General features: G+C 41.5%; 1 protein-coding gene across 2 annotated transcripts in view; it reads right to left on the bottom strand.

The window, feature by feature from the left end:
• Positions 1 to 1,281: 1,281 nt before the first annotated feature.
• mast1b (microtubule associated serine/threonine kinase 1b) overlaps positions 1,282 to 24,542 on the bottom strand; it is an 86,575-nt gene continuing 63,314 nt past the window's right edge. For both annotated transcript variants that reach the window (XM_063016388.1, XM_063016397.1), the window contains exons 14-27: positions 19,461 to 19,599; positions 17,843 to 17,975; positions 17,027 to 17,192; positions 16,036 to 16,137; positions 15,059 to 15,181; positions 12,982 to 13,091; positions 12,545 to 12,699; positions 11,251 to 11,486; positions 10,963 to 11,157; positions 9,936 to 10,165; positions 9,073 to 9,195; positions 8,842 to 8,978; positions 6,610 to 6,776; positions 1,282 to 2,668 (exon numbers count right to left, since the gene is read on the bottom strand). In XM_063016388.1, coding sequence (XP_062872458.1) covers positions 1,389 to 2,668; positions 6,610 to 6,776; positions 8,842 to 8,978; positions 9,073 to 9,195; positions 9,936 to 10,165; positions 10,963 to 11,157; positions 11,251 to 11,486; positions 12,545 to 12,699; positions 12,982 to 13,091; positions 15,059 to 15,181; positions 16,036 to 16,137; positions 17,027 to 17,192; positions 17,843 to 17,975; positions 19,461 to 19,599 — 3,296 coding nt within the window. In that variant the 3' untranslated portion in view covers positions 1,282 to 1,388. The remainder of the gene's footprint in view (positions 2,669 to 6,609; positions 6,777 to 8,841; positions 8,979 to 9,072; positions 9,196 to 9,935; positions 10,166 to 10,962; positions 11,158 to 11,250; positions 11,487 to 12,544; positions 12,700 to 12,981; positions 13,092 to 15,058; positions 15,182 to 16,035; positions 16,138 to 17,026; positions 17,193 to 17,842; positions 17,976 to 19,460; positions 19,600 to 24,542) is intronic.

The following is a 24,542-nucleotide window of genomic DNA, read 5'->3' as shown; positions in this document are numbered from 1 at the left end:
CACTTTGATCAGATCAAGGCCATAATAACATGGGGGGGTCATCCTCAATATTCAGATATGCTCAACATGTGTCCTCCAATATACTGATGTAAAAATGATCAATAAACATATTACACTCGCTAGCTCTGTGAAACGTTAAGATCTCTGTTAATGTTCCCATTATTTGTTGATATGACAGGAATGGTTTAAGATGGTAGGAACCCCCCGACTCTCACTCGGCGCCCATAGATTTGCCCCCCATCAACTCATGGCTACAGTCTTGGATCAAATTGTTTTAACAATAAGGCTCATGTCAAAATAAAAACCCGTCTGTCAGTGACACTGATATAACCATGTGACTACAGATATTCGCATTAACTTTCACCACCACGCTGGCATCTTGTAGCTTAGGTCAGTCTTGTCAGATTTAAACAATATTATTTTTTCCTGATTATTTTTCACTGCCACTCTAATTTCTATATCTATCTATTTATCTATCTAGATACTTGCAGTTGTAGCCTAGTGGTTAAGGCACTGGACTAGTAATCAGAAGGTTGCTGGTTCATGCCACTGTTGGGCCCTTGAGTAACCCTTAACTGCTTGGACAATATATACTGTCACAGTACCGTAAGTCACTTTGGATAAAAGTGCTATCCATCTATCAGTCTATCTATCTGTCTGTCTGTCTGTCCGTCCGTCCGCCTATCTGTCTGTCTGTCTGTCTGTCTGTCCGTCCGTCCGTCTGTCCGTCCGTCTATCTGTCCGTCCGTCCGTCCATCCATCTATCTATCTATCTATCTTTCTATCTATCTATCTATCTATCTATCTGTCCGTCCGCCTATCTATCCGTCTGTCCGTCCGTCCGTCCGTCTGCCTATCTATCTATCTATCTATCTATCTATCTGTCTGTCCGTCCGTCTGCCTATCTATCCGTCTGTCCGTCCATCCATCCATCCATCTATCTATCTACCTGTCCGTCCGTCCGTCCATCTATCTATCTGTTCGTCCATCTGTCCATCCATCCATCCATCCTGATCATATTCTCCCAGAATCACTAGACACAAATGACGAGTTGCGAATCTATCGCAGGGACCAGACAACCTTTATGCTGCTGTAGCTAATTTGACCTGTAAACACTGCTGAACATCTCACAAACGATTGTTTACTTCTTACTGTGACAGCCTGATTGCAGTGACACATTCTTACCAGAAAGCTCAAGTTACTTACTGCAGCTTTAAACACGAACTACACACACACACACTTTTGACAATGATAGTTTGAGAGCACCTTTTCTTCGACCTGTTGAATTGTTGATTTGGTGGCTGTGGAAGTTTTAGCTCATCGCTTACGTACTGCTATTCTCAAATCCTCCAAACACATTCCCGACCCTACATGGACAAACAGAAAGTTCAGGAATGCTTGCTTTTTGATTTCGAGGATCCGGGTCCGGGCCACGTCCCGGTAGCTACGCGTCGGACCCCGGATGAAGACTCCGCCTTTCCGAGCGTCCCTGAACGCTTGTCCTCGTTGGCTTTGGAGCTGGAGTCCTTCCCTTTCCCGCTGTCCTGCGATCCCAGCTTCATCGGGCCGAGCATGGTTTTGGCCACGCTGGTCAGCTGAGTGACGAAACTGGTGCGGTCACCCGGGGAGACGGCACGTGATTTGGTGGAACTGGGCGACAGGGTCGAAGGGGAGGGGGAACTCGGACTTTCCTCCAAGACTTCCAAATGAGAGCGCTCGTCTCTGGGAGTTCGGAACAATCCTGACTGGACTGGAACTTTTTCCTCCTTGGATTTGCTTTGGGTAGGACCTGCATCGATCAGTGCTGGGACTGGAACTTTAGTCTTGTACTCTTCCACAATAACTGGGGCTTTTCCAGATTTCCGGACGTCCACAAGTCCTGACCTGGCATCTGAGTTTTTCTCCCATGCTGCTTTGCCTTTCTCACTTCCTGTCTGTTTGATCTCCTGCGCTGTGGGTACTCGTACAGGTTTTGTTGGCGCACAGCTAACGCTGACTGGTTTTACACTTAATAATGGTGTCGTGCCTCCAAATGCAGGCTGATCTTTCACTGCTGAGACTGATGTCTGCCTAGCCTGTTTTGCTGACTCGCAGGTTTGAGTTTTGTTAGCACTGATGCTAACTAACAACCTGACTGGCTCTATTTTACTGAAACTCTTCACACCAACTCCGTTAGCGGGTTTATCCTTCATGGCCTGCGCTGACTCCTGACTGAACGGTGACTCTGGCTTGTTCGGTGTCGTGTCAGAAGACGCGTTTTCGCCCTCTATCTCCAGCAGGCTCTGCAGGGTGCGGTATTCCTCCCCGCCGTGCTTCCTCAGGCCTCCCTTCTTCTCCGATGAGGGAAACGAGGGGTACGATGGCGGAGAGGGCGGAGCTGCTTTCTCGGTTGACTGCACCCGCTGAAGGAGAGGCGAGCGAGGACGTGTGATCGGTGGAGAGGAGTGCAGCTTGGCGGGGAAAGTGGGCGTGGCGTTGGGCGTGCTTGGCGAGGGAGTGTGCGCCAGCGGGGAGAGAGGGACGCTTCCCGCCGATTTACAGCGAGAGGAGCGGAACTGGCGCTGCAGTTTGGGGGAGAGGCCGTGCAGGGTGCTCGGCCGCATGTGATGAGAGGCGGCTGGAGAATTGGGGGTGGAGGACGCCGGGGAACTGCTCTGGGAGGACATTCCTGATATAAGAACAATGAAGAAAGATAGAGAGAGAGAGAGAAAGAGAGAGAGAGAGAGAGAGAGAGAGAGAGAGAGGGAGAGAGAGAGAGAGAGAGAGGTGGTGTTATCATTGGGTTAGTATCAGGTTATTATATTCAAGTTAATACAAAATGAAGCTTTAAATCATGGCACAGCACCAAATTACGCTAGCCCAATACCACTGGCATCCAGGGTTCGAATCCCCTCTGGCTATGTCTGAAAGGACTTAAGGACTATCTAACATAAGCTTTCATGCATCCAAAGCTGTAAATGTAAGTGAAATGATCAGAAATAATGGTGTAACTTAGACCAGGGTTCAGGTCCACTACTGCGGTGTGGTGGTGCAGCGGTGAATTACACTAGTCCACTGGCATCCAGGGTTGAAATCCCCAGATATTGGCTGGTTGGGCGTGACTGGCTATGTCCGGAGTGGGGCGGGCGATACTTAAGGATCCATCTAAAGCTTTACGGGGAAGTGGTAGCTCAGTGGTTAAGGTGCTGGACTAGAAATTAGAAGGTTGCCGGTTCAAGCCCCATCACCGCCAAGTTGCCACTGTTGGGCCCCTGAGCAAGGCCCTTAACCCTTAATTGTTTAACTAGTGTTCAGTCACAATTGTAAGTTGCTTTGGATAAAAGCATCCGCCTTCTACCACTGGGAGACCCAGCAGTGTTACTGGCCAGTCGGGTGTCTTTATACGGACATGACTGGCTATGTTTTGGGGTGGGCGTGGCTGAGGCCCTACAATGGATTGTCGTCCTGTCTGGGGTGTGTTACTGCACTGTGCCCAGTGATTCCTTAGAGGCAGAACCCACCGCTGAGGATAAGGATAAATGTGACCTGGTGTGGCATAATGGTAAGAGCCAGGCTAATGGTAACAGTCACGTCTGTGGTAGCTCAGCGGTTAGGGTACTAAACTAGTAATCATGAGATTGTCGGTTCACCCTTGCCAAGTTGCCACTGTGGCTGAGCAAGGGCCTGAACAAGCGCCCTGAGCAAGGGCTCACAAATACAATGGTTTCAAGCCCAGATAAATAGATGGGTTCTGCCATGCAGCCACTGTTGGGCCCCTGAGCAAGGCCCTCAACCCTCAATCGCTTGCATTGTATTTATTAATAATGTAAGTCGCTTTCGGTAAAAGCGTCTGCTAAATCCCGCAAATGTAAACTTGTCTAAGTCCTGTGGGTTTGAATCCCAGACTGGGCTTACAAATACAGAAGGTGTATGGTGTTACGTGCACCCTTAGTGCGGGTGTCAAGCGAAGATTAATAGAAGGACTGTGTCAGGAAGGTACGTGCCAAATCAAATGTGGACGAATTTCAGGATAGTGGTAGCTAGTGGGTAAAGCTGTGGGCTATCAACTATGTGGTTGTGGGTTTGTATTCTGGCTCTGCCATGAAGCTACTGTTGGACCCTTGAGCAAGGCTCTTAATCCTCTCAGCTCCAGGGGTGCCGTGCAATGGCCGTGCCAAGGAATCTGGGATACGTGATTAAATAATTTCATTGTACTGTATATGTGTATCTGTATACAGGAGGTCCTCGACTTACGTCGGAGATCCGTTCCTACGGACGCGACGTAACACGATTTTCGCCGTAAGTCGGAATCCACCTACATAAGCATCTACGTCACTCACATGGAGCACATACACAGGATGAACAACGCCGTCTTCCTCGTATAGCGTTGCGTGACGGCGTATTCGTCCGCTCTGCTCGCCAACTAGTTCCCGTGCGAACTTTGTTTTTACGTCTCAAACGGCGTACATCGGAATGACGGAACAAAACTTTCTTAATACATTTATAGGAGATGGCGATGTAACCACGGAACGCCGTATGTCAAGTCTGCCGTAACTCGAGGACTTACTGTACATGACAAATGAATGTGCTCCATCTGCCCCAGATTGTCTCTATTTATTGGGTTAATATTAGTTATATATTAGTTTAAAAGTGGATTAATGTCAGATTTTTGGGTTAAAGTGAGTGTTGGGTATAAAGGCCGACACCACAGTTAGAAACACCACAGAAATATAAGAACTCAGTAGCTTTACAATAGCTGAGTTTTATTTTTAGTTGAATTCATAGGCCACAGTTTGATAAAAATCACCACAGAGAAATGAAATCCAGAGACACTACAGCTCCAGTTCATTACACATCAGAAACTGGTGTTTTAACAGTTTCTTAAAGAAAACAAACATAATTATTCATTACAATCATGCATCAAGATACAAAACTAAACGCTGATTAACAAGCATAATCACATATCATATCATATCATATCATGTCATATCATATCAATCACACTCAACCCAACTTGTTGGGTTTACAAACAGGTGGTGAAGCTGAAGATGCTGATGTTCTCATCAGGATCGACGAGAATTATTGTTAGAGGGACAGAGCAGGTGGGATGTTTTGGAGACAAGGGCTGCGTCCAAAATCACATACTTAAACAGTACGTACTAAATTGGAGGCAGTGTGCACTGCTCGGCCTGTAAAGCAGTTTCAGCTCTTTCAGTACGCAAGTGTGCAGTGTTCACGCAGCCTCAAACGTTTTGTTTGTTTGTTTGTTTATTAGGATTTTTAACGTCATATTTTACACTTTGGTTACATTCATGACAGGAATGGTAGTTACTCATTACACAAGGTTAATCAGTTCACAAGGTTATATCGAACACAGTCATGGATAATTTAATATCTCCAATATCACCTCACTTGCATGTCTTTGGACTGTGGGAGGTAACCGGAGCACCCGGAGGAAACCCATGTAGACACGGGGAGAACATGCAAACTCCACACAGAAAGGACCCGGACCGCCCCACCTGGGGAACGAACCCAGGACCTTCTTGCTGTGAGGCGACAGTGCTACCCACTTATAAACAGGTGGTGGAGCCGAAGATGCTGATGTTCTCATCAGGATCGACGAGAATTGGCAGGATTAAGGAAGGAGGTTATTAGAGGGTCGGCGCAGGTAGGATGTTTCGAGCACAAGGGCTGCATCCGAAATCACATACTTAAACAGTGGGAGGCAGTGCGTGCTGCTCGGCCTGTAAAGCAGTTTCAGCTCTTTCAGTACGCAAGTGTGCAGTATGCACGCAACCTCATACGTACTACGTCCGCTATTTTACCAACATCATATGATGCATGACATCACGTCGCCACAGTTATAACAATTTTAAAATCAGACAAATTTACGTCTATAGTTCCCAGTAAGCTACTCATAACCTTATTCAGGGTTGTACTTAATCATAACATTTTTAATTTTTGTCTCACCTACACTTGTAAAGAGTCGACTCTCTGCTTTCCGCCATCTATCAGCTCCAGTTGAATTATGGGATAGACAATCGGTCCCGTAGTGTGCAGTGTTTACTCAAAAATGACCGCCCATGCAGTAAGTCTTCCGGGTACTGTTTAATGTAAACTACGTATTCAGACACACTACCCGCTCTCCCGTACTGCTTTTGCGTACTGTTTAGTGTAGGAGTATGCGATTTCGGACGCAGCTAAGAGAGATTGAAATTGAGATGGTTCTGAGCATGTGCAGAGGAAGGAATGATGGTTCTATAGTGAGATGAGTGCTGAAAAGAGGAGGAAGATGGGTGCCATGAGGGAGGGCATGCAGAAGGATGGAGTGACAGAGAAGGATGTTCAGGACAGGAAAACACGGAGATGAATGACCTTTCCTTAACGGACAGCCAAAAGAAGAAGAAAAGAAGAATAACCAGTACATTATCCTAGCATGTGGTCACCTAGTGTTCCAACACTCCCCGTACACTGGCCTGTGTAAGTCAGCTGAAGCTGCTTTGAGCTATAGCAGGGTGAGAATACAATGTTCATGCATTTTCTGTTACCCAGGACGTTGTGTAACTTCTGTAAGTCCAGCAGCAGTAAACTAGTAGCGGAAAAGTCTTTCAGATTATTAGAGTTACTGACCGAGGTGGGCGGAGTCAGGTGGCGAGCGACCGTACAGCCCGTGGGTCGGTGAGCCCGGCAGACTGTCGCTGGATGACAGAGAGCGATTGAGAGAGGAAAGACTGCGGCTGGTGTGGAGCAGGTTGGACTGCTTTGTGATCTTACGGAACAGGGAGCTCCGCTTCTTACTGCAGGGAGAGAGGAAACCAGGCAGAAAACAAGGAGGGTGGATAAAGGGAAGAGAGGAAAAATTAGGATACATATTGACATACATCAAATTCTTATCTTCTATTTGGGTCTGAATGACCAGTAATACAAACTTTATTAAGCAATCTGTCATCCTGCTGCATCAGCAGAACACATCATACAAACAGGATTGTAAAACGCCAGAAACTGCTGATGTTCTGAGATTTCTATACATTACAATGCAGGGAGTTCACAAAACAATCCAATGAGCGGCAGTTCTGTAGGCTGGATAAAAACAGATAAAAACAGTCACGTGTCTTGTTGAGTATTAATTTCCTCTGGGTGGGAGTGTCTCTATCACGGTTTCTCCCTTACACTATTGCCAACTCCTCTGTTGCTTTCAGTTAAAACCGTGATACCAGGCTTGCTCCAGTCTGGGTTTTATCATACTTTATCTTTTCATGGCCCTTAACTCTCAATTGCTTGTATTGTATTTACTGATAATTGTAAGTCGCTTTCGGTAAAAGCGCCTGCTAAATCCCGCAAATGTAAGTCCTGTGAGTGTCCTGACCGGGCACAAAAATACAGAAGGCGCATGGTGTTATGTGCACCCTTAGTGTGGGTTTCAAGCCAATATGCGGATGAATGATCTGCTGTGGTGACCACAGCACGGCATGGCAAGCCATAGCCTAGTGGTTAAGGCACAGGACTAGTAATCCAAAGGTTGCTGGTTCAAGCCCCACCACTGCTAGGTTGCTGCTGTTGGGCCCTTGAGCAAGGCCCTTAACCCTCAGTTGCTCAGATTGTATACTGTAACTGTAATGTAAGTCGCTTTGGATAAAGGCGTCTGCTAAATGCTGAAAATGTAAATGTAGATGTAAATGACCAGGAACAGCCAAAAGTACGCAATCATTTTAGGATAGTTGTAGCCTAGTGGGTAGCGCTGTGGGTTATCAACTACGTGGTTGTGGGTTTGTATTCTGGCTCTGCCATGCAGTACACTCTTGCCAGCTCCTCTGTTGCTTTCAATTAAAACCATGATACCAGGCTGGCATGGAATGCTAGCATACTTTATCTTTTCATGGAAAGTTGGTTAAGAAATCTGCACTTTGAGACCTCACTATGGAACCACTGTGAGAAAGGGAATTGCCCCAGAGGTGACATGACATCTATTTCTAGAGTGGACACATCCGTATATCCACATGATTAAGAAAGGAGATTATTAGACAGACGGTGCAGGTATGATGTTTTGGAGACGAGGTGAGATTGAGATGTTCACAAAAAATCCAGTGAGCGGCAGTTCTGTAGGCCGGATAAAAACAGACAGTCACCTGTGCCTTGCTGTGTGTTAATTTGCTCCAGGTGGGAGTGTCTCTATTTATCACGGTTTCTCCCTCACAGACTTGCCAGCTCCTCCAGGTGGAAGTGCCTCTAGTTATCATGGTCTTTCCCTCATAGACTTGCCAGCTCCTCTGTTGGCAACCTGCATTCTCTTGAAACTGTGACACCAGGCTTGCTCCGGTCTGGTTTTCAGTCTTCACCTTTCTATGGTAACCTGGTTGAGGTTACTGCACTTTGGAGGATGGAGGTCCCTGCTGAGTCTTTTTCTTGCCACTGTCACCCTCGGCTTGCTCAACAGGGGTTTCTGGTCTGTCAGTCCTGGATTCTGTAAAGCTGCTTTCTGACAATGTCCACTGTAAAAAGAGCTATACAAATAAACTTGACTTGAAAACTAGATTAGAGTTCTGCGCTGTCCCTGTTCTGTCCACTTTCTCCATTGCAACTTTGTTTCCATTAATTTGTCCACTTTAATTATTTGTGATTAACCCCTTTTTGTGGCTTGTTTGCCACAGTATTGTTCTACCTTGGATAAGCATTGTGCACTTGCATTTTCAATTGTTAGAGGTGCGGGGCTTCACCTAGTGCTTCAGTAGCATTACAATGTGAGCACAGGGCCCCTGTCTATTAATATTACTGCAGTTACAGGAATAAAACGTCTGTTTGTTGATGTGGTACTAAATCAGTACTGTTGGAGTTTAGAAAAAGAAGCTGATTAACTCATCTTACCTCTCTTGTCCTTCTTTGGCAGTGGATCTCTTGTTGCGTCGTGCCATCTTGGCCTTGTAGCTGGCCTTCCGGGCTGGTCCAACCTTAATGGACGTGTTCTCGAACGGAGTGGTGGTCACTGTCACTTTATTTCCACTCTGAACAGGAAACAAAGATAAAAAACAAAGATTTTAGAAATGAAAAATGTCTCTTACACTGTAACACTGGGGTGTAATGTTTTACCAGCTTTACCTTCAGAATGAGCTCCACCACCTCTGTATGAACCAGTCCATGTACAGATTCTCCATTCACGTGAGTGATCAGGTCACCAGCACACAGACCGGCTTCCTGCGCAGGGCCTCCATCCTCCACGTGCTACAATTACAGAACAACAGAAGCAGTTATTTAAGTCAAACAACAGACCAAATAATGAATGATTACACACACCAATTGATGAGTGATATGTGATAAGTATAAAATCCACAGGGTAGGGCACTCGGGTGGGGCAGAGTAAACTGTGTAAGCCCACTATGCTGAGATCTGAAGATCCTGGGTTCAAATCTCAGGCGTCTACATGAAAAAGATTGGTTAATGTCTGAGGAAGGGAGATCTTCAGACCTCCTTGTCAGTGCACTCTCAGTGCTGGTCCAATGCACAGGTAAAAATTATGGTGTTGAGACCTCAAAATACAGGAACAGTCTAATGTCCTCCACAGGGTGTCCAAATAAATAATCTATATATTAATTACTACATAGATTCAGACCGGTCAGGAGGTGTTGAGAACATTTATATATGAGCACAATTAACTCTAATATGTTACATGTTCAATTTTACTGCATTTAGCAGACACTTTTATCCCAAGCAACTTACAATTGTGTTAAAACACAAATCAAGCAATTTAGAATTAAGGGCCTTGCCCAACAATGGCAACTTGGCTTTTAAACAGACCACATCACACCACCCTGTCATTAATTACAGGAGGACTGGTCATGCTTTATTATTTACTGGTGATAACTACCTGTTTATCAGCCATAATAACAAAGTTTCTTACACCATATGTGTTAATAAAATCCAAAGAAAGTCACATGTGAAGTGTGTGTGTCTGTCTCTCTTACCCAGACCATGTGGTGGACGCTGTAGACGTTGGTGTCACCCATGTAGACCCGGATGGCGCGCAGGGTGAAACCGTACCTCTTCCCCGAGCGCTGGATGGTGATGGGAGAACGCAGGGTGTTTACTGTGGGAGAATAGTCTCGACTTGGGGACGAGTCACGAGAGGACGGGTTGGATGAAATGGAGCGAGGCGACATCGGGCTGGCTAACGGGGAAGTACCGTGCTGCTCAACTGTAGAAAGTTAAACACACAGAGAGAAGTAAATAAGCAACAAACAAAATAAACTAATTGAAAAGAAAAGTAAAAATACAAAAAAAGGAAAGCATGAATAAAAAAAATTTAAAATATAAAACATAAAAAAAGAAAGAAAGAAAATAAAAAAATAAAAAAGGACAAAAGAAACAGAAAAGAAAGAATTAAAAAAAATGAAAAATAAAGATAAAAACAAACAAAACAGAGAAAAAAATAAAAGAAAGGGAAAAAAGAAAATAAAAAAGAAAGAATAAAAGTAAGAAAAAAGGATGAAAGAAAAATATAAGAATAAAAAAGACAAAAAAGAAAGAAAATGAAAAGATGAAAAATGACAAAAGAAAAATAAACAAAGAAAGAATAAAAATGAAAGAAAACAAAAGAAAGAATAAAAGACAAAGAAAAGAAAGAATGAATTAATGAAAATATATAAAATAAAAAAGAGAAATACAAAATAGAAGAAAGAATAATCAAAGAACAAATAAGAAAAAATAAGAATGAAAAAAAGAGAAAATATAAAAAATGAAAAGGAGAAATAAAAAAATAAAAGAGAGAAAAATTAAAAAATAACAATAAAATAAAGAAAAAAGAAAAAGAAAAGAAAAAAGAAAAAACAAATAAAGAAAGAAAGAAAGAAAGAAGAAAAGAAAGAAAGAAGAAAAGAAAGAAAGAAAGAAAGAAAGAAAGAAAGAAAGAAAGAAAGAAAGAAAAAAGGAAGAAATATAAGGTTGTGATAATTAAACAGCTCATGTGTTCCCCCTGGTGTTGGGAGGTCTCACCTGCAGGTATAATAACAGATAAAGCCGACGCTGAGGCGGATTTAATGACTTTGGTGCCAGATTGAGTTGGGGTCTGTTTCTCTCCATCTGTAGAGAGTTGTTGATGTCGTGCTCGCCGTAAAACAACATCGCTCGGTGCTCTTGGCCCAAATGGTGCTGGTGTGACTCCAGCATCAGCAGGTTTCAGCAGTTTATCTGCAAAAAAAACCATATAAAACACATTTAAAAGAAAACTGGAGTGAAAGAGTACAATCAGGCAACCGTATCTCATTAAAAGACCACACATACCTGTTCCTTGTGCTGCTGGCACCACAGTGCAGGGATCTGAGCTGGCGGGCATGGTGGTACTCTCCAGTGACTTGCCTCTGGTTTTGACTGCAGTTTGACGAGTGCGTGACTCTGTATCACTCTCTAGAGGAGAAGCGACGCGGTGAGAATCCATCAGAGCAGAGAAACGACGGCGAACTCCCGGTGGACTGGAGTCGGACTCAGTGAATAAGAACTCAGAGCAGGACAGACGCTTCCTATAAACAGAGGTAAAGAGAAAAATGGTTTTACAGTGTGAGAAAATTACCAATAAAAAAGGAGGTGCTTATATGAATAGAAAATGATCTACCAGGCCAGCAAAACGTCTAAAACGTGGCCCGAATCATCAAAAAACACTTTTTATATGTCATGAAATTTACCTCATATTTATTGTTATTACACACAATTCACAATGAAAAAGAGGAATAAAAAATGGAGGAAAGAAAAATAAAAGAAAAAAGAAAAAAATTACAAAGAAAGATAGAAAGACAAAATTAAAAAATATAAAAAATGAAACAGAGAAATAAAAAAATGAAAGAAAGAAAAATATAAGAAAGAAAGAAAAAAAGAAGAAAGAAAAATAAAAAAATGACAAAGAAAGAAAGAAGGAAATTAAAAATACATAAAAATTGAAAAAGAGAAATAAAAAAATAAGAAAGAAAGAATAAAAGAAAGAAAAATAAAAAAATGACAAAGAAAGAAAAAAGGAAATTAAAAAAATATAAAAAATGAAAAAGAGAAAGAAAAAAATAAGAAAGAATAAAAGAAAGAAAGGAAAAAAGAAAGAAAAAGAAAAAACAAAAGAAAAAAGTAAGAAATGCAAAATATAAAAAAATAAAAAAAATAAAGAAAAAATGAAAGAAAGAAAAATAAAAGAAAATAAAACATAAATAATAAAAAGAAAAAAGAAAAAAAAATTAAATACAATAAACAAATCCAATAAAAAAAATGAAGAAAAAAGAAAGAAAGAAAGAAAAAGAAAACAAATGACAAAGAAAGAAAGAATATAAAAAAAAAAAATAATAATAAAAACATAAGAATGAAAAAAAAAAGAAAATAAAAAATAAAGAATAAAAGAAAGAAAAATAAAATAAATCCAATTAAAAAATGAATAAAGAAAAAAAACAAAGAAAGAAAGAAAGAAAGAAAGAATAATAAAAACAACAGAATTCTTACTGACAGTAATTATTTTCCTAATCCTTTCAGCCAAATCTGCTCATTTCCAGATGAAATATATAAACATTTGTCATGACTTCAGTGTCTTTAGTTCACTCACATCTCAGGTGAGCCAGTCCTCCATGTTTTGTCTCTCAAAGTAAAGCCGCCCAGACTCTCTCTCTTGGTTCGGTCCTGCCGGTGAGCTTTAGGCTCTCTGCGGGTCACCACGGGCTTGTGCTCCAGCTGGGACAGATGTTCCATGCTGCTGTACACCTGCAGGTCACAAACACGAGGATAATAAGAACCTGAGCACAACTAATGACTAAAATATTGTTTATGTATTTATTAGGATTTTAACGTCATGTTTTACACACTTTGGTTACATTCATGACAGGACAGGTAGTTACTGGTTACACAAAATTTATCAGTTTAAGTTTTGAATGTCAAACACAGTCATGGGCAATTTAGCATTTCACTTGCACGTCTTTGTACTGTGGGAGGAAACCGGAGCTCCCGGAGGAAACCCACACAGAAAAAAATGAAAAAAATGGTCACCTTGCTGAAACGAGGTGAGCAGGAAGAGAAGCGTCGGATCTCAACAGGCTCGTCATCATTAGTGTCGTCTTCATCAAACGAGTGAATGTGATGGTACCGGTCCGAACGTGCTATAGAGAAATATAGAAATATACATTCATGTAAAAAAAGTCCTTGTCCCCTTTACATATATAAAATATTCTTTATAGTTACTAAGTTATTCACATGTACACAATATGACCAAAAGTATTTGGACTCCTGACCATGAGCTCAGTGGGTGTCCCATATCAAAACAATTTGTATTAAATTGAATAAAATATATAGCTCAGTCTCCTCAGAGTGTGATAGGTGCCACGTGTTTGAGGGATCACTGTCCCATCTAATTTGGTCCTGCCCAGTTGTACAGGATTACTGGATTAATATCTTCAGCTGCTTTTCAAATGCTTTCGAAGTAGATATTGCCCCAGATCACAATCTAGCTATTTTTGGGTATTCTGATAGAACCCTCCCTCCTCTTACCCTCCACACAACAGCAGGCTTTAATGGCTGGCATGGTTGCAGCCAAAAAGGTCATACTTTTGTCATGGAGGTCTCCGACTGCTCCATGTTTTAAGAGATGGTTGAATGAGATGCTGTTTATCATACAAATGGATAAATTACATTATAGTGAGCTGAGAGCACAAAAACGTTTCTGGAGCACTTGGGGACCCTTCCTTGATAATTTAAATTAAGCCTGAGACTGATGCCAGACCCAGTTGAATTCACTACCCATTTAAAACCTGGTCCAGAGAGCTTGTGTCCGACAGCAATACTTATTTATTTTCTTTATTTATTTTCTTTATTTTTTCTTTATTTTTCTTTTTTTCTTTAATGTACTGTACTTTGTATTGTAATGTATGTTGTTGATGCTATCTTTGGTATATTTTGAAAAATTCAAAATAAAATATTCAAAAAAAAAAACCAATTGGTATTAAAATAGAGTGACCTCTATGTGAGCTTTTTATTTAGAACAACAGCCACTCTTCTGAGGAGGCTTCTCACAAGACTTTAAAGTATGTCTGTGAGAATTTGTGTCCATTCAGACAAAAGAGCATTTGAATTGATAGAGTCAAAAAAGCCTCAGTTGATGTTCTAGTTCATTCCAAAGCTTTTCTTCACGTCTTTATAGAGCTTGCTTTGTGCACAGGAGTACAGTCATGCTGGAACAGGAAAGGACCTTCTCTAAACTGTTGCTACAAAGTTGGAAGTATTTAATTTCCTTTATGTAACTGATTTATTTCAATAAAAGCATAAATTGAAAGCCTGTCCCAATACTTTTGTCCATATCCATATGTCCGTATCACCCTTGTATGAAAGTATATGCCCCTTAAATAAAATATGTAATTAAATGCTGCCAGGCTTACATTCAGTTCTGTAGAATCAGTGATGATAAGGTAAGATAAGATAAGATAAGATAGACTTTATCGGGACAGTGGTAGCCTAGTGGGTAGAGCTTTGGGCTACTACTTGAAAAGTTAAGAGTTCGAATCCCAGCTCTGCAATGTAGCCACTGTTGGGCCCTTGAGCAAGGCCCTTAAACCTGTCTGCTCCAGGGACATTGTGCAATGTCTGACCCTGTGCTCTGACCCCAGCTTCCAAACAAGCTGGGATATGTGGAAAAATAATTTCGTTGTACTGTACACGTGTATATGTATATATGACAAATAAAAGCCTTCTATTCTATTGTCATTGTAGTTATAGAATGAAAAGTTGTTGGGTAGCTCTCAGAGGGACCAGCAGCAATAACATATAAAAATATATGACTACATGCAACACAAAATAAGCTAACATTATATGAAATATACTGTAGAGTATTTACATGGTGATATAAATATATATACAAAGTTTGAATAGTGCTACACAGAACAGCGTAACCGGTAACAGCAGTCACCTTTAAGTTTCTACAGGAACACTATGCACCTCTTAAAGTCAAGGGTTTAAATAATGATGTCTTGATGAGGTTGGGTACCTGGGGTGCCAGTATTTATGGAAGAGACTGTAGGAGTGTATATAAAGATTCACTCCTGTCGGTGGAAAAGAAAAAGTGACCTTCACTCACTGTCAAAGTAGCTGGTATCCTCCTCAGACTCCAGGTGAGGGATGAACTCGGCTTTCTGCCTCAGTAAACTGTTCCAGTCCAAATCAGCAAAGAACGGGTGCTGCTTGACCTCGACTGCACCTCCTGTTCCACATACACACACATGGAAAATAACAAATTAGTCGAAAGATGCTAAATACATGTCCTGTTCTACTATGGACTGTGGTTAGCCTAGTTAAGCTGGACTCTAATAGAACAGATGTGCTAAATACCAGGTTATATTTACAGGTAAGGACTTGGTTTTGTGTCATTAACACAAGCAGGTTACTAATTTAAATCCTTTTACTCATGAATGACCAGGTACGCATGTGATGTGTGCACAAGTCTGACGGAGTATGTTGTAAATTGTTATTAGGAAACAGTTATTATCTTTTCTTTGCTTAACAACCCATTATCAAAGCGATTCATTATTACAGACTCATTACTGTAACAGGCCCATGGAGAACAGCAGCATGGCTCGATTACAGAATCATGCTCTTCTGCCTTGCCAATGATGGCAAACAAAGGGGGCTTGGAGGTGTAGATGACTGACGTGTTGGTTCCTCTTAACTAACGGTCTCCTGCACCTAGTTACACATGAACTCCCTCCAGGGGTTACACCTGGTGCTTTAGTGCCACAAACAGACAGGTAATTAGAAAATAGAGGTGACAAAAATAACGGAAACAAAGTAACAAATGAATTGGAGAAAGTGGACAGAACAGGGATGGCGCAGAACTGACAGCTGGTTGTCACAATATGGCAAGCTGCTCAAAGCACCTGTAACAGTCAAGTTCTCAGAAAAGGAGGAAACAAGCCGGGGATGGTAATAAACAAGTGGCGTGGATAGGAGCGGATAGTGTGTTTGTACACAGAGACGATCCAGAACTGACTGTAACGTTCAAATATTATCAAACATGCTTGTGTAGACTTGTGTTTGGTTCATGTGTGTTCGGTGTACCTGTGCCCAGTCTGTGCAGTGGGTTGGTCTGCAGCAGAGCAGAGATGAGATGCTGGGCATCAGCAGGAAGTGCTTCGTCGCCTTCAGGCCACACAATGTCATCTACACTCACACACACACACGCACAACACACAACATAATTAAGTAAAGAATATAAACCCAACCTTAGTGTAGGTGTTACAGGCCAACATGCCATGGAGATCGACAGTGGGCTTGGATCCGCGCCTATATTCCGACATTAGTGGCAGGGCAGATTGACATGATTCTGTGATCCAAACCCTTATCTCCACAGCAAGCAGGTTTGTAACAGCAGCAATACAAAAACTACATTTATCATTTACATTTATTGCACATTCATCCAAAGTCAGAGGTCAATTATAATAATACTAATACATGTTATTTATGGGCGCCTTTCAAAACGCTCAAGGACACCTTACAATACTTAAAGTTTAAACATCAGTTCATAATTAATTACACATATTAAGGGTAGGCAAGTTTAAAGAAACAGGGGGAAGAATCAATGATGCGAATGTCAGGAGGGAGAGAGTTCCAGAGATGTGATGCAGCGTAGCTAAAAGCTCTAGCCCCCATAGTAGACAGACGGACCAAGGGTAGTAGATCATTGGAAGGCAGAAGAAGATCTGAGAGTACGACAAGGAGTGTAGACATGGAGAAGATCAGGGAGATATGGAGGTGCTAAATTGTGGAAAGCTTTGAACGTAAGGAGAAGGATTTTGAAATTAGATATGCTTTAGATATGAAATGTAGATATGCTCATGTAGCCTATCTAAATATATTTTCCTTTTGCACTTTATCCTGTTTAATAAAAGTTGACCCTGTTCGGTCCTCGACATTGTCCTGGTTTTTAATTTTGACACCTCTGCTGTAACTCATAGTTCACACTATAGGCTGGTTTAATAACTAAAAGACTCACACAAGCCAGAGAAGAACACAGGATCTTATGAGTGTAAGTGAAGTTAAAGTGTCTCACCGGTGATGACCTGGCCAAACAGTTCCTCAGGCGTGTCTCCAAAGAATGGCACACAGCCCACTAAAAACTCATACAGGATGATGCCCATGGCCCACCAGTCCACAGGCTTGCCATAACCTTGACGCAGAATCACCTCTGGAGCGATGTATTCGGGCGTGCCACACACCTAAGAACACAGGAAGAATGATAACCTGTTTAGAAAGCACTATGAAAATGGACAGTGATGCTTTTAACAGAACTGATGGACAGTGGTGGCCTAGTGAGTAGAGCTTTGGGCTATCAACCGGAAGATTGGCGGTTAAAATCCAGGCTCTGCTATACAGCCACTGTTGGGTCCTTGAGCAAGGCCCTTAACCCTGTCTGCTACAGGGGCGCCGTACGATGGCTGACCCTACACTCTGACCCCAGCTTCCAAACAAGCTGGGATATGCGAAGAAAGAATTTTATTGTACTGTACACGTGTTTATGTATATATAACAAATAAAGTATATCTCATCTTAATGAACTGTGCAAACGTCTAAGTCTGGATGTTCTTCAGTTCAATACTACTGCACAGAGCCCTGACCTAAGCACCACTGAATACAACAATACAAATGCTCTTTTGACTGAATGGGCAGAAATTCCCACAGACCTACTTTAAAGTCATGTAAGAAGCCTCAAAAGAGTGGCTGTTCTTCTAGCTGACAAGATCACATAGAGGTCACAACATTTTAATACAATTTGGTTTTGAAACGGGACGTCCAACAAGATCACGGACAGGTGTCCAAATAATTTTGGCCATATAGTGTTAGTATGTGTAGGTGTGTGTGTGCTTACCTGTTTATCTAGGAATTCTCTGGTATCCTTCTCGATGTGACCCTCATACAGGTTGGTGGTGAGACTCATCAGCCCCATTTTAGACAGTCCAAAGTCAGTCAGCTTGATGTGGCCCATAGACGTGATCAACAAACTATCAGACAGAAATGAAAGTGGGACACAGAGGTCAGTGTTTTCATTTACAGAGGGGTGAGGGATCATGAAATAATCTATTCCAAGTCTGTTCTTCCTCCCTAAACATTAAGTGTATCACAAAACATGGTGTTTCATTTTCATCTACCAATTTGTTCTGGTTCCATCAGGAAAGGCAAGGCAGGCCAGGTGTGTACGCAGGCATGATTGGCTATATCTGAGGGGGGGATGACCAAAGCCCTATTATGAATTGGCATCTAGACTGACATTCAAACCCATGTCTCAGTGGTGCTGCACTAAAATAACAGACCCCTATGTCACCCAAGTGCCTAGAAAATATTTATTATATTATAAAATTATAAAGCCGCTTTTGTCTCTTACTTGTTTTAAAATTGACAGAATTAAAAACAGGAACACAGTAGATTTAGAAAATAGTTTTTTTCTGGATTAGGAAACCAAATGTTTATTTATTAGGATTTTTTAGAAAATAGTTTTTTTCTGGATTAGGAAACCAAATGTTTATTTATTAGGATTTTAATGTCATGTTTTACACACTTTGGTTACATTCATGACAGGAACTCATTACACAAGATTCATCCGTTCATGTTTTTGATGTCATGGACAATTTTGTATCTTTAATTTAACTCACCTGCACGTCTTTGGACTGTGGGGGAAAAACCAGAGCTCCTGAAGAAAACCCACACAGACACAGGGAGAACATGCAAACTCCACACAGAAAGGACCCAGGACCTACTTGCTGTGAGGCAACTGTGCTACCCACTGAGCCACAATGCTGACCCAGAAAACCAATCAAAAATCAAAAACTTAAATGTCTTAGTCACAAAGTATTCACGCCCTTAACTCAACTCTTTGTGAAAGCCTCTTTGGCAGCAATTACAGCTGCACATCTTCTTGCACACCTTCTTGGGCACTTTATCCCATTATTCATGGTGAGCATCTGTAAAACTTCAAGTCTATCAACAGATGTTTGATGGGACTTGCCCTAAAGTCACTGCAATATTGTTTTGGCTGTTAAAATATTAACTCTTGCCCCAGTCTGAGTCTGTAAGTGCACAGGTTCCATCCCTCAGTTCCTACCAGTCCTTCTACATTTACATGACATGGTATTTAGGAGACTCTTGTATCCGAAGTGATTCAGGCACTCTCTGGTTAATCAAATACCCTTTACTCAACAGCAACTACTCTTGCCACTTATCCATTAAATCTTGATTTATGTCGTGCTGCTGAGATGGTTATCCATCCAACAGGTTCTCCCATCCATGCTTTGTACTTTTGGAGCTCTTTTGAAGTTACCCATAATTTCTACCTCCCTCACCAAGGCCCCTTTTTGTTTGGATTGCCAAGGCAACATTAGGAAAGGGTTAATTTAAAGCAACACCGACCGTATTACTGAAGTTGATTAAATCAGCATGTCTATTCTGTGTCCTAGCTCCACCGACTCTGGACACAAATAACCATGTCTTACTTATCAGGCTTGAGGTCGCGATGCACCACGCCGTAGTTGTGGATGTACTCCAGAGCTAGGACCGTCTCGGCGAAGTACATGCGTGCCATCTCAACAGGCAGTGCGCCAATGTGCTTCAGCAGCGTAGCACAGTCTCCACCTAACAGAGCAACCACAAACGGTTATAGATCCAGCAGTCTGCTAATAAACAGGTTATACTTAATCTTATTGTTTTTAATTGTCGATATATCTGATAAAGTTGATGAGTTGAAACACTAATGTTTATTAAGCTTGTTACAAAGTGACAGTAACAGATTAGTCATGGTAAACGATGTGACAACTGTAAACATGTGATAACCACAATCTGCTTAAAAAGGAAAATAAACAATTACAGTTGCTAAATGAATTAATCATTTAGTTTTTCTTTGACTGTATAATGTACACCCAAAAACATTCATTTAAAACATTAAGTTGTACTGGTATGAGTGTAGCAGGTGCAGCAGGGTTGTTGGGATTTCAAAACACCTTAAAGTCAATGCTGGAGGAAAATATTACTCAGACAAAAATATAATAATATAAATGTTGTGATACTGTGAAACTGGTATTATTTTTTGACATCATCCAACATGTTTGCATGAGACGCTCGGGGTACACTAACATATCCGCCACAGTTTATACTGGGGTAGTTTGCAGTTAATAGAGGCAGAATGCAGTTTATACTGGGTTAGTATGCAGTATGTACCACGGCAGTATGCAGTTTATACTGGGGCAGTATGTAGTTTATACTGGGGCAGTACGCACAAGGTCAGTATGCAGTTTATACTGGGGTAGTATGCAGTATATACTGGGGCAGTATAGTTTATACTGGGATAGTACACACAAGGTCAGTATGCAGTTTATACTGGGGTAGTATGCAGTATATACTGGGGCAGTATGTAGTTTATACTGGGATAGTATGCAGTATGTATCAGGTCAGTATGCAGTTTATACTGGGGTAGTATGTAGTTTATACTGGGGTAGTATGCAGTATGTATCAGGTCAGTATGCAGTTTATACTGGGGTAGTATGCAGTATGTATCAGGTCAGTATGCAGTTTATACTGGGGTAGTATGCAGTATGTATCAGGTCAGTATGCAGTTTATACTGGGGTAGTGTGCAGTATGTATCAGGTCAGTATGCAGTATATACTGGGGTAGTGTGCAGTATGTATCAGGTCAGTATGCAGTTTATACTGGGGTAGTATGCAGTATGTATCAGGTCAGTATGCAGTTTATACTGGGGTAGTATGCAGTATGTATCAGGTCAGTATGCAGTTTATACTGGGGTAGTATGTAGTTTATACTGGGGTAGTATGCAGTATGTATCAGGTCAGTATGCAGTTTATACTGGGGTAGTATGCAGTATGTATCAGGTCAGTATGCAGTATATACTGGGTAGTATGTAGTATGTATCAGGTCAGTATGCAGTTTATACTGGGGTAGTATGCAGTATGTATCAGGTCAGTATGCAGTTTATACTGGGGTAGTATGCAGTATGTATCAGGTCAGTATGCAGTTTATACTGGGGTAGTATGTAGTATGTATCAGGTCAGTATGCAGTATATACTGGGGTAGTGTGCAGTATGTATCAGGTCAGTATGCAGTTTATACTGGGGTAGTATGCAGTATGTATCAGGTCAGTATGCAGTTTATACTGGGGTAGTATGTAGTATGTATCAGGTCAGTATGCAGTTTATACTGGGGTAGTATGCAGTATGTATCAGGTCAGTATGCAGTTTATACTGGGGTAGTATGCAGTATGTATCAGGTCAGTATGCAGTTTATACTGGGGTAGTATGTAGTATGTATCAGGTCAGTATGCAGTATATACTGGGGTAGTGTGCAGTATGTATCAGGTCAGTATGCAGTTTATACTGGGGTAGTATGCAGTATGTATCAGGTCAGTATGCAGTTTATACTGGGGTAGTATGCAGTATGTATCAGGTCAGTATGCAGTTTATACTGGGGTAGTGTGCAGTATGTATCAGGTCAGTATGCAGTTTATACTGGGGTAGTATGCAGTATGTATCAGGTCAGTATGCAGTATATACTGGGTAGTATGCAGTATATACTGGGGCAGTATGTAGTTTATACTGGGGTAGTGTGCAGTATGTATCAGGTCAGTATGCAGTTTATACTGGGGTAGTATGTAGTTTATACTGGGGTAGTATGCAGTATGTATCAGGTCAGTATGCAGTTTATACTGGGGTAGTATGCAGTATGTATCAGGTCAGTATGCAGTATATACTGGGTAGTATGTAGTATGTATCAGGTCAGTATGCAGTTTATACTGGGGTAGTATGCAGTATGTATCAGGTCAGTATGCAGTTTATACTGGGGTAGTATGCAGTATGTATCAGGTCAGTATGCAGTTTATACTGGGGTAGTATGCAGTATGTATCAGGTCAGTATGCAGTTTATACTGGGGTAGTATGCAGTATGTATCAGGTCAGTATGTAGTTTATACTGGGGTAGTATGTAGTATGTATCAGGTCAGTATGCAGTATATACTGGGGTAGTGTGCAGTATGTATCAGGTCAGTATGCAGTTTATACTGGGGTAGTATGCAGTATGTATCAGGTCAGTATGCAGTTTATACTGGGGTATTATGCAGTATGTATCAGGTCAGTATGCAGTTTATACTGGGGTAGTATGCAGTATGTATCAGGTCAGTATGCAGTTTATACTGGGGTAGTATGCAGTATGTATCAGGTCAGTATGCAGTTTATACTGGGGTAGTATGCAGTATGTATCAGGTCAGTATGCAGTTTATACTGGGGTAGTATGCAGTATGTATCAGGTCAGTATGCAGTTTATACTGGGGTAGTGTGCAGTATGTATCAGGTCAGTATGCAGTTTATACTGGGGTAGTATGCAGTATGTATCAGGTCAGTATGCAGTTTATACTGGGGTAGTGTGCAGTATGTATCAGGTCAGTATGTAGTTTATACTGGGGTAGTATGCAGTTTATACTGGGGTAGTATGCAGTATGTATCAGGTCAGTATGCAGTTTATACTGGGGTAGTATGCAGTATGTATCAGGTCAGTATGCAGTTTATACTGGGGTAGTGTGCAGTATGTATCAGGTCAGTATGCAGTTTATACTGGGGTAGTGTGCAGTATGTATCAGGTCAGTATGCAGTATATACTGGGGTAGTGTGCAGTATGTATCAGGTCAGTATGCAGTTTATACTGGGGTAGTATGCAGTATGTATCAGGTCAGTATGCAGTTTATACTGGGGTAGTATGCAGTATGTATCAGGTCAGTATGCAGTTTATACTGGGGTAGTATGCAGTATGTATCAGGTCAGTATGCAGTTTATACTGGGGTAGTATGCAGTATGTATCAGGTCAGTATGCAGTTTATACTGGGGTAGTATGCAGTATGTATCAGGTCAGTATGCAGTTTATACTGGGGTAGTATGCAGTATGTATCAGGTCAGTATGCAGTTTATACTGGGGTAGTGTGCAGTATGTATCAGGTCAGTATGCAGTTTATACTGGGGTAGTATGCAGTATGTATCAGGTCAGTATGCAGTTTATACTGGGGTAGTGTGCAGTATGTATCAGGTCAGTATGTAGTTTATACTGGGGTAGTATGCAGTTTATACTGGGGTAGTATGCAGTATGTATCAGGTCAGTATGCAGTTTATACTGGGGTAGTATGCAGTATGTATCAGGTCAGTATGCAGTTTATACTGGGGTAGTATGCAGTATGTATCAGGTCAGTATGCAGTTTATACTGGGGTAGTATGCAGTATGTATCAGGTCAGTATGCAGTTTATACTGGGGTAGTATGCAGTATGTATCAGGTCAGTATGCAGTTTATACTGGGGTAGTATGCAGTATGTATCAGGTCAGTATGCAGTTTATACTGGGGTAGTATGCAGTATGTATCAGGTCAGTATGCAGTTTATACTGGGGTAGTGTGCAGTATGTATCAGGTCAGTATGCAGTATATACTGGGGTAGTGTGCAGTATGTATCAGGTCAGTATGCAGTTTATACTGGGGTAGTATGCAGTATGTATCAGGTCAGTATGCAGTTTATACTGGGGTAGTATGCAGTATGTATCAGGTCAGTATGCAGTTTATACTGGGGTAGTATGCAGTATGTATCAGGTCAGTATGCAGTTTATACTGGGGTAGTATGCAGTATGTATCAGGTCAGTATGCAGTTTATACTGGGGTAGTATGCAGTATGTATCAGGTCAGTATGCAGTATATACTGGGTAGTATGTAGTATGTATCAGGTCAGTATGCAGTTTATACTGGGGTAGTATGCAGTATGTATCAGGTCAGTATGCAGTTTATACTGGGGTAGTATGCAGTATGTATCAGGTCAGTATGCAGTTTATACTGGGGTAGTATGCAGTATGTATCAGGTCAGTATGCAGTTTATACTGGGGTAGTATGCAGTATGTATCAGGTCAGTATGCAGTTTATACTGGGGTAGTATGCAGTATGTATCAGGTCAGTATGCAGTTTATACTGGGGTAGTATGCAGTATGTATCAGGTCAGTATGCAGTTTATACTGGGGTAGTATGCAGTATGTATCAGGTCAGTATGCAGTTTATACTGGGGTAGTGTGCAGTATGTATCAGGTCAGTATGCAGTTTATACTGGGGTAGTATGCAGTATGTATCAGGTCAGTATGCAGTTTATACTGGGGTAGTGTGCAGTATGTATCAGGTCAGTATGTAGTTTATACTGGGGTAGTATGCAGTTTATACTGGGGTAGTATGCAGTATGTATCAGGTCAGTATGCAGTTTATACTGGGGTAGTATGTAGTTTATACTGGGGTAGTGTGCAGTATGTATCAGGTCAGTATGCAGTTTATACTGGGGTAGTGTGCAGTATGTATCAGGTCAGTATGCAGTTTATACTGGGGTAGTGTGCAGTATGTATCAGGTCAGTATGCAGTATATACTGGGGTAGTGTGCAGTATGTATCAGGTCAGTATGCAGTTTATACTGGGGTAGTATGCAGTATGTATCAGGTCAGTATGCAGTTTATACTGGGGTAGTATGCAGTATGTATCAGGTCAGTATGCAGTTTATACTGG

This window comes from Trichomycterus rosablanca, chromosome 2 (assembly GCF_030014385.1).
Source record: "Trichomycterus rosablanca isolate fTriRos1 chromosome 2, fTriRos1.hap1, whole genome shotgun sequence".
Lineage (NCBI taxonomy): Eukaryota > Metazoa > Chordata > Actinopteri > Siluriformes > Trichomycteridae > Trichomycterus > Trichomycterus rosablanca.
The sequence above is the reverse complement of the archived record's forward strand: the minus strand, read 5'-3'. Positions and strand labels throughout refer to the sequence as shown.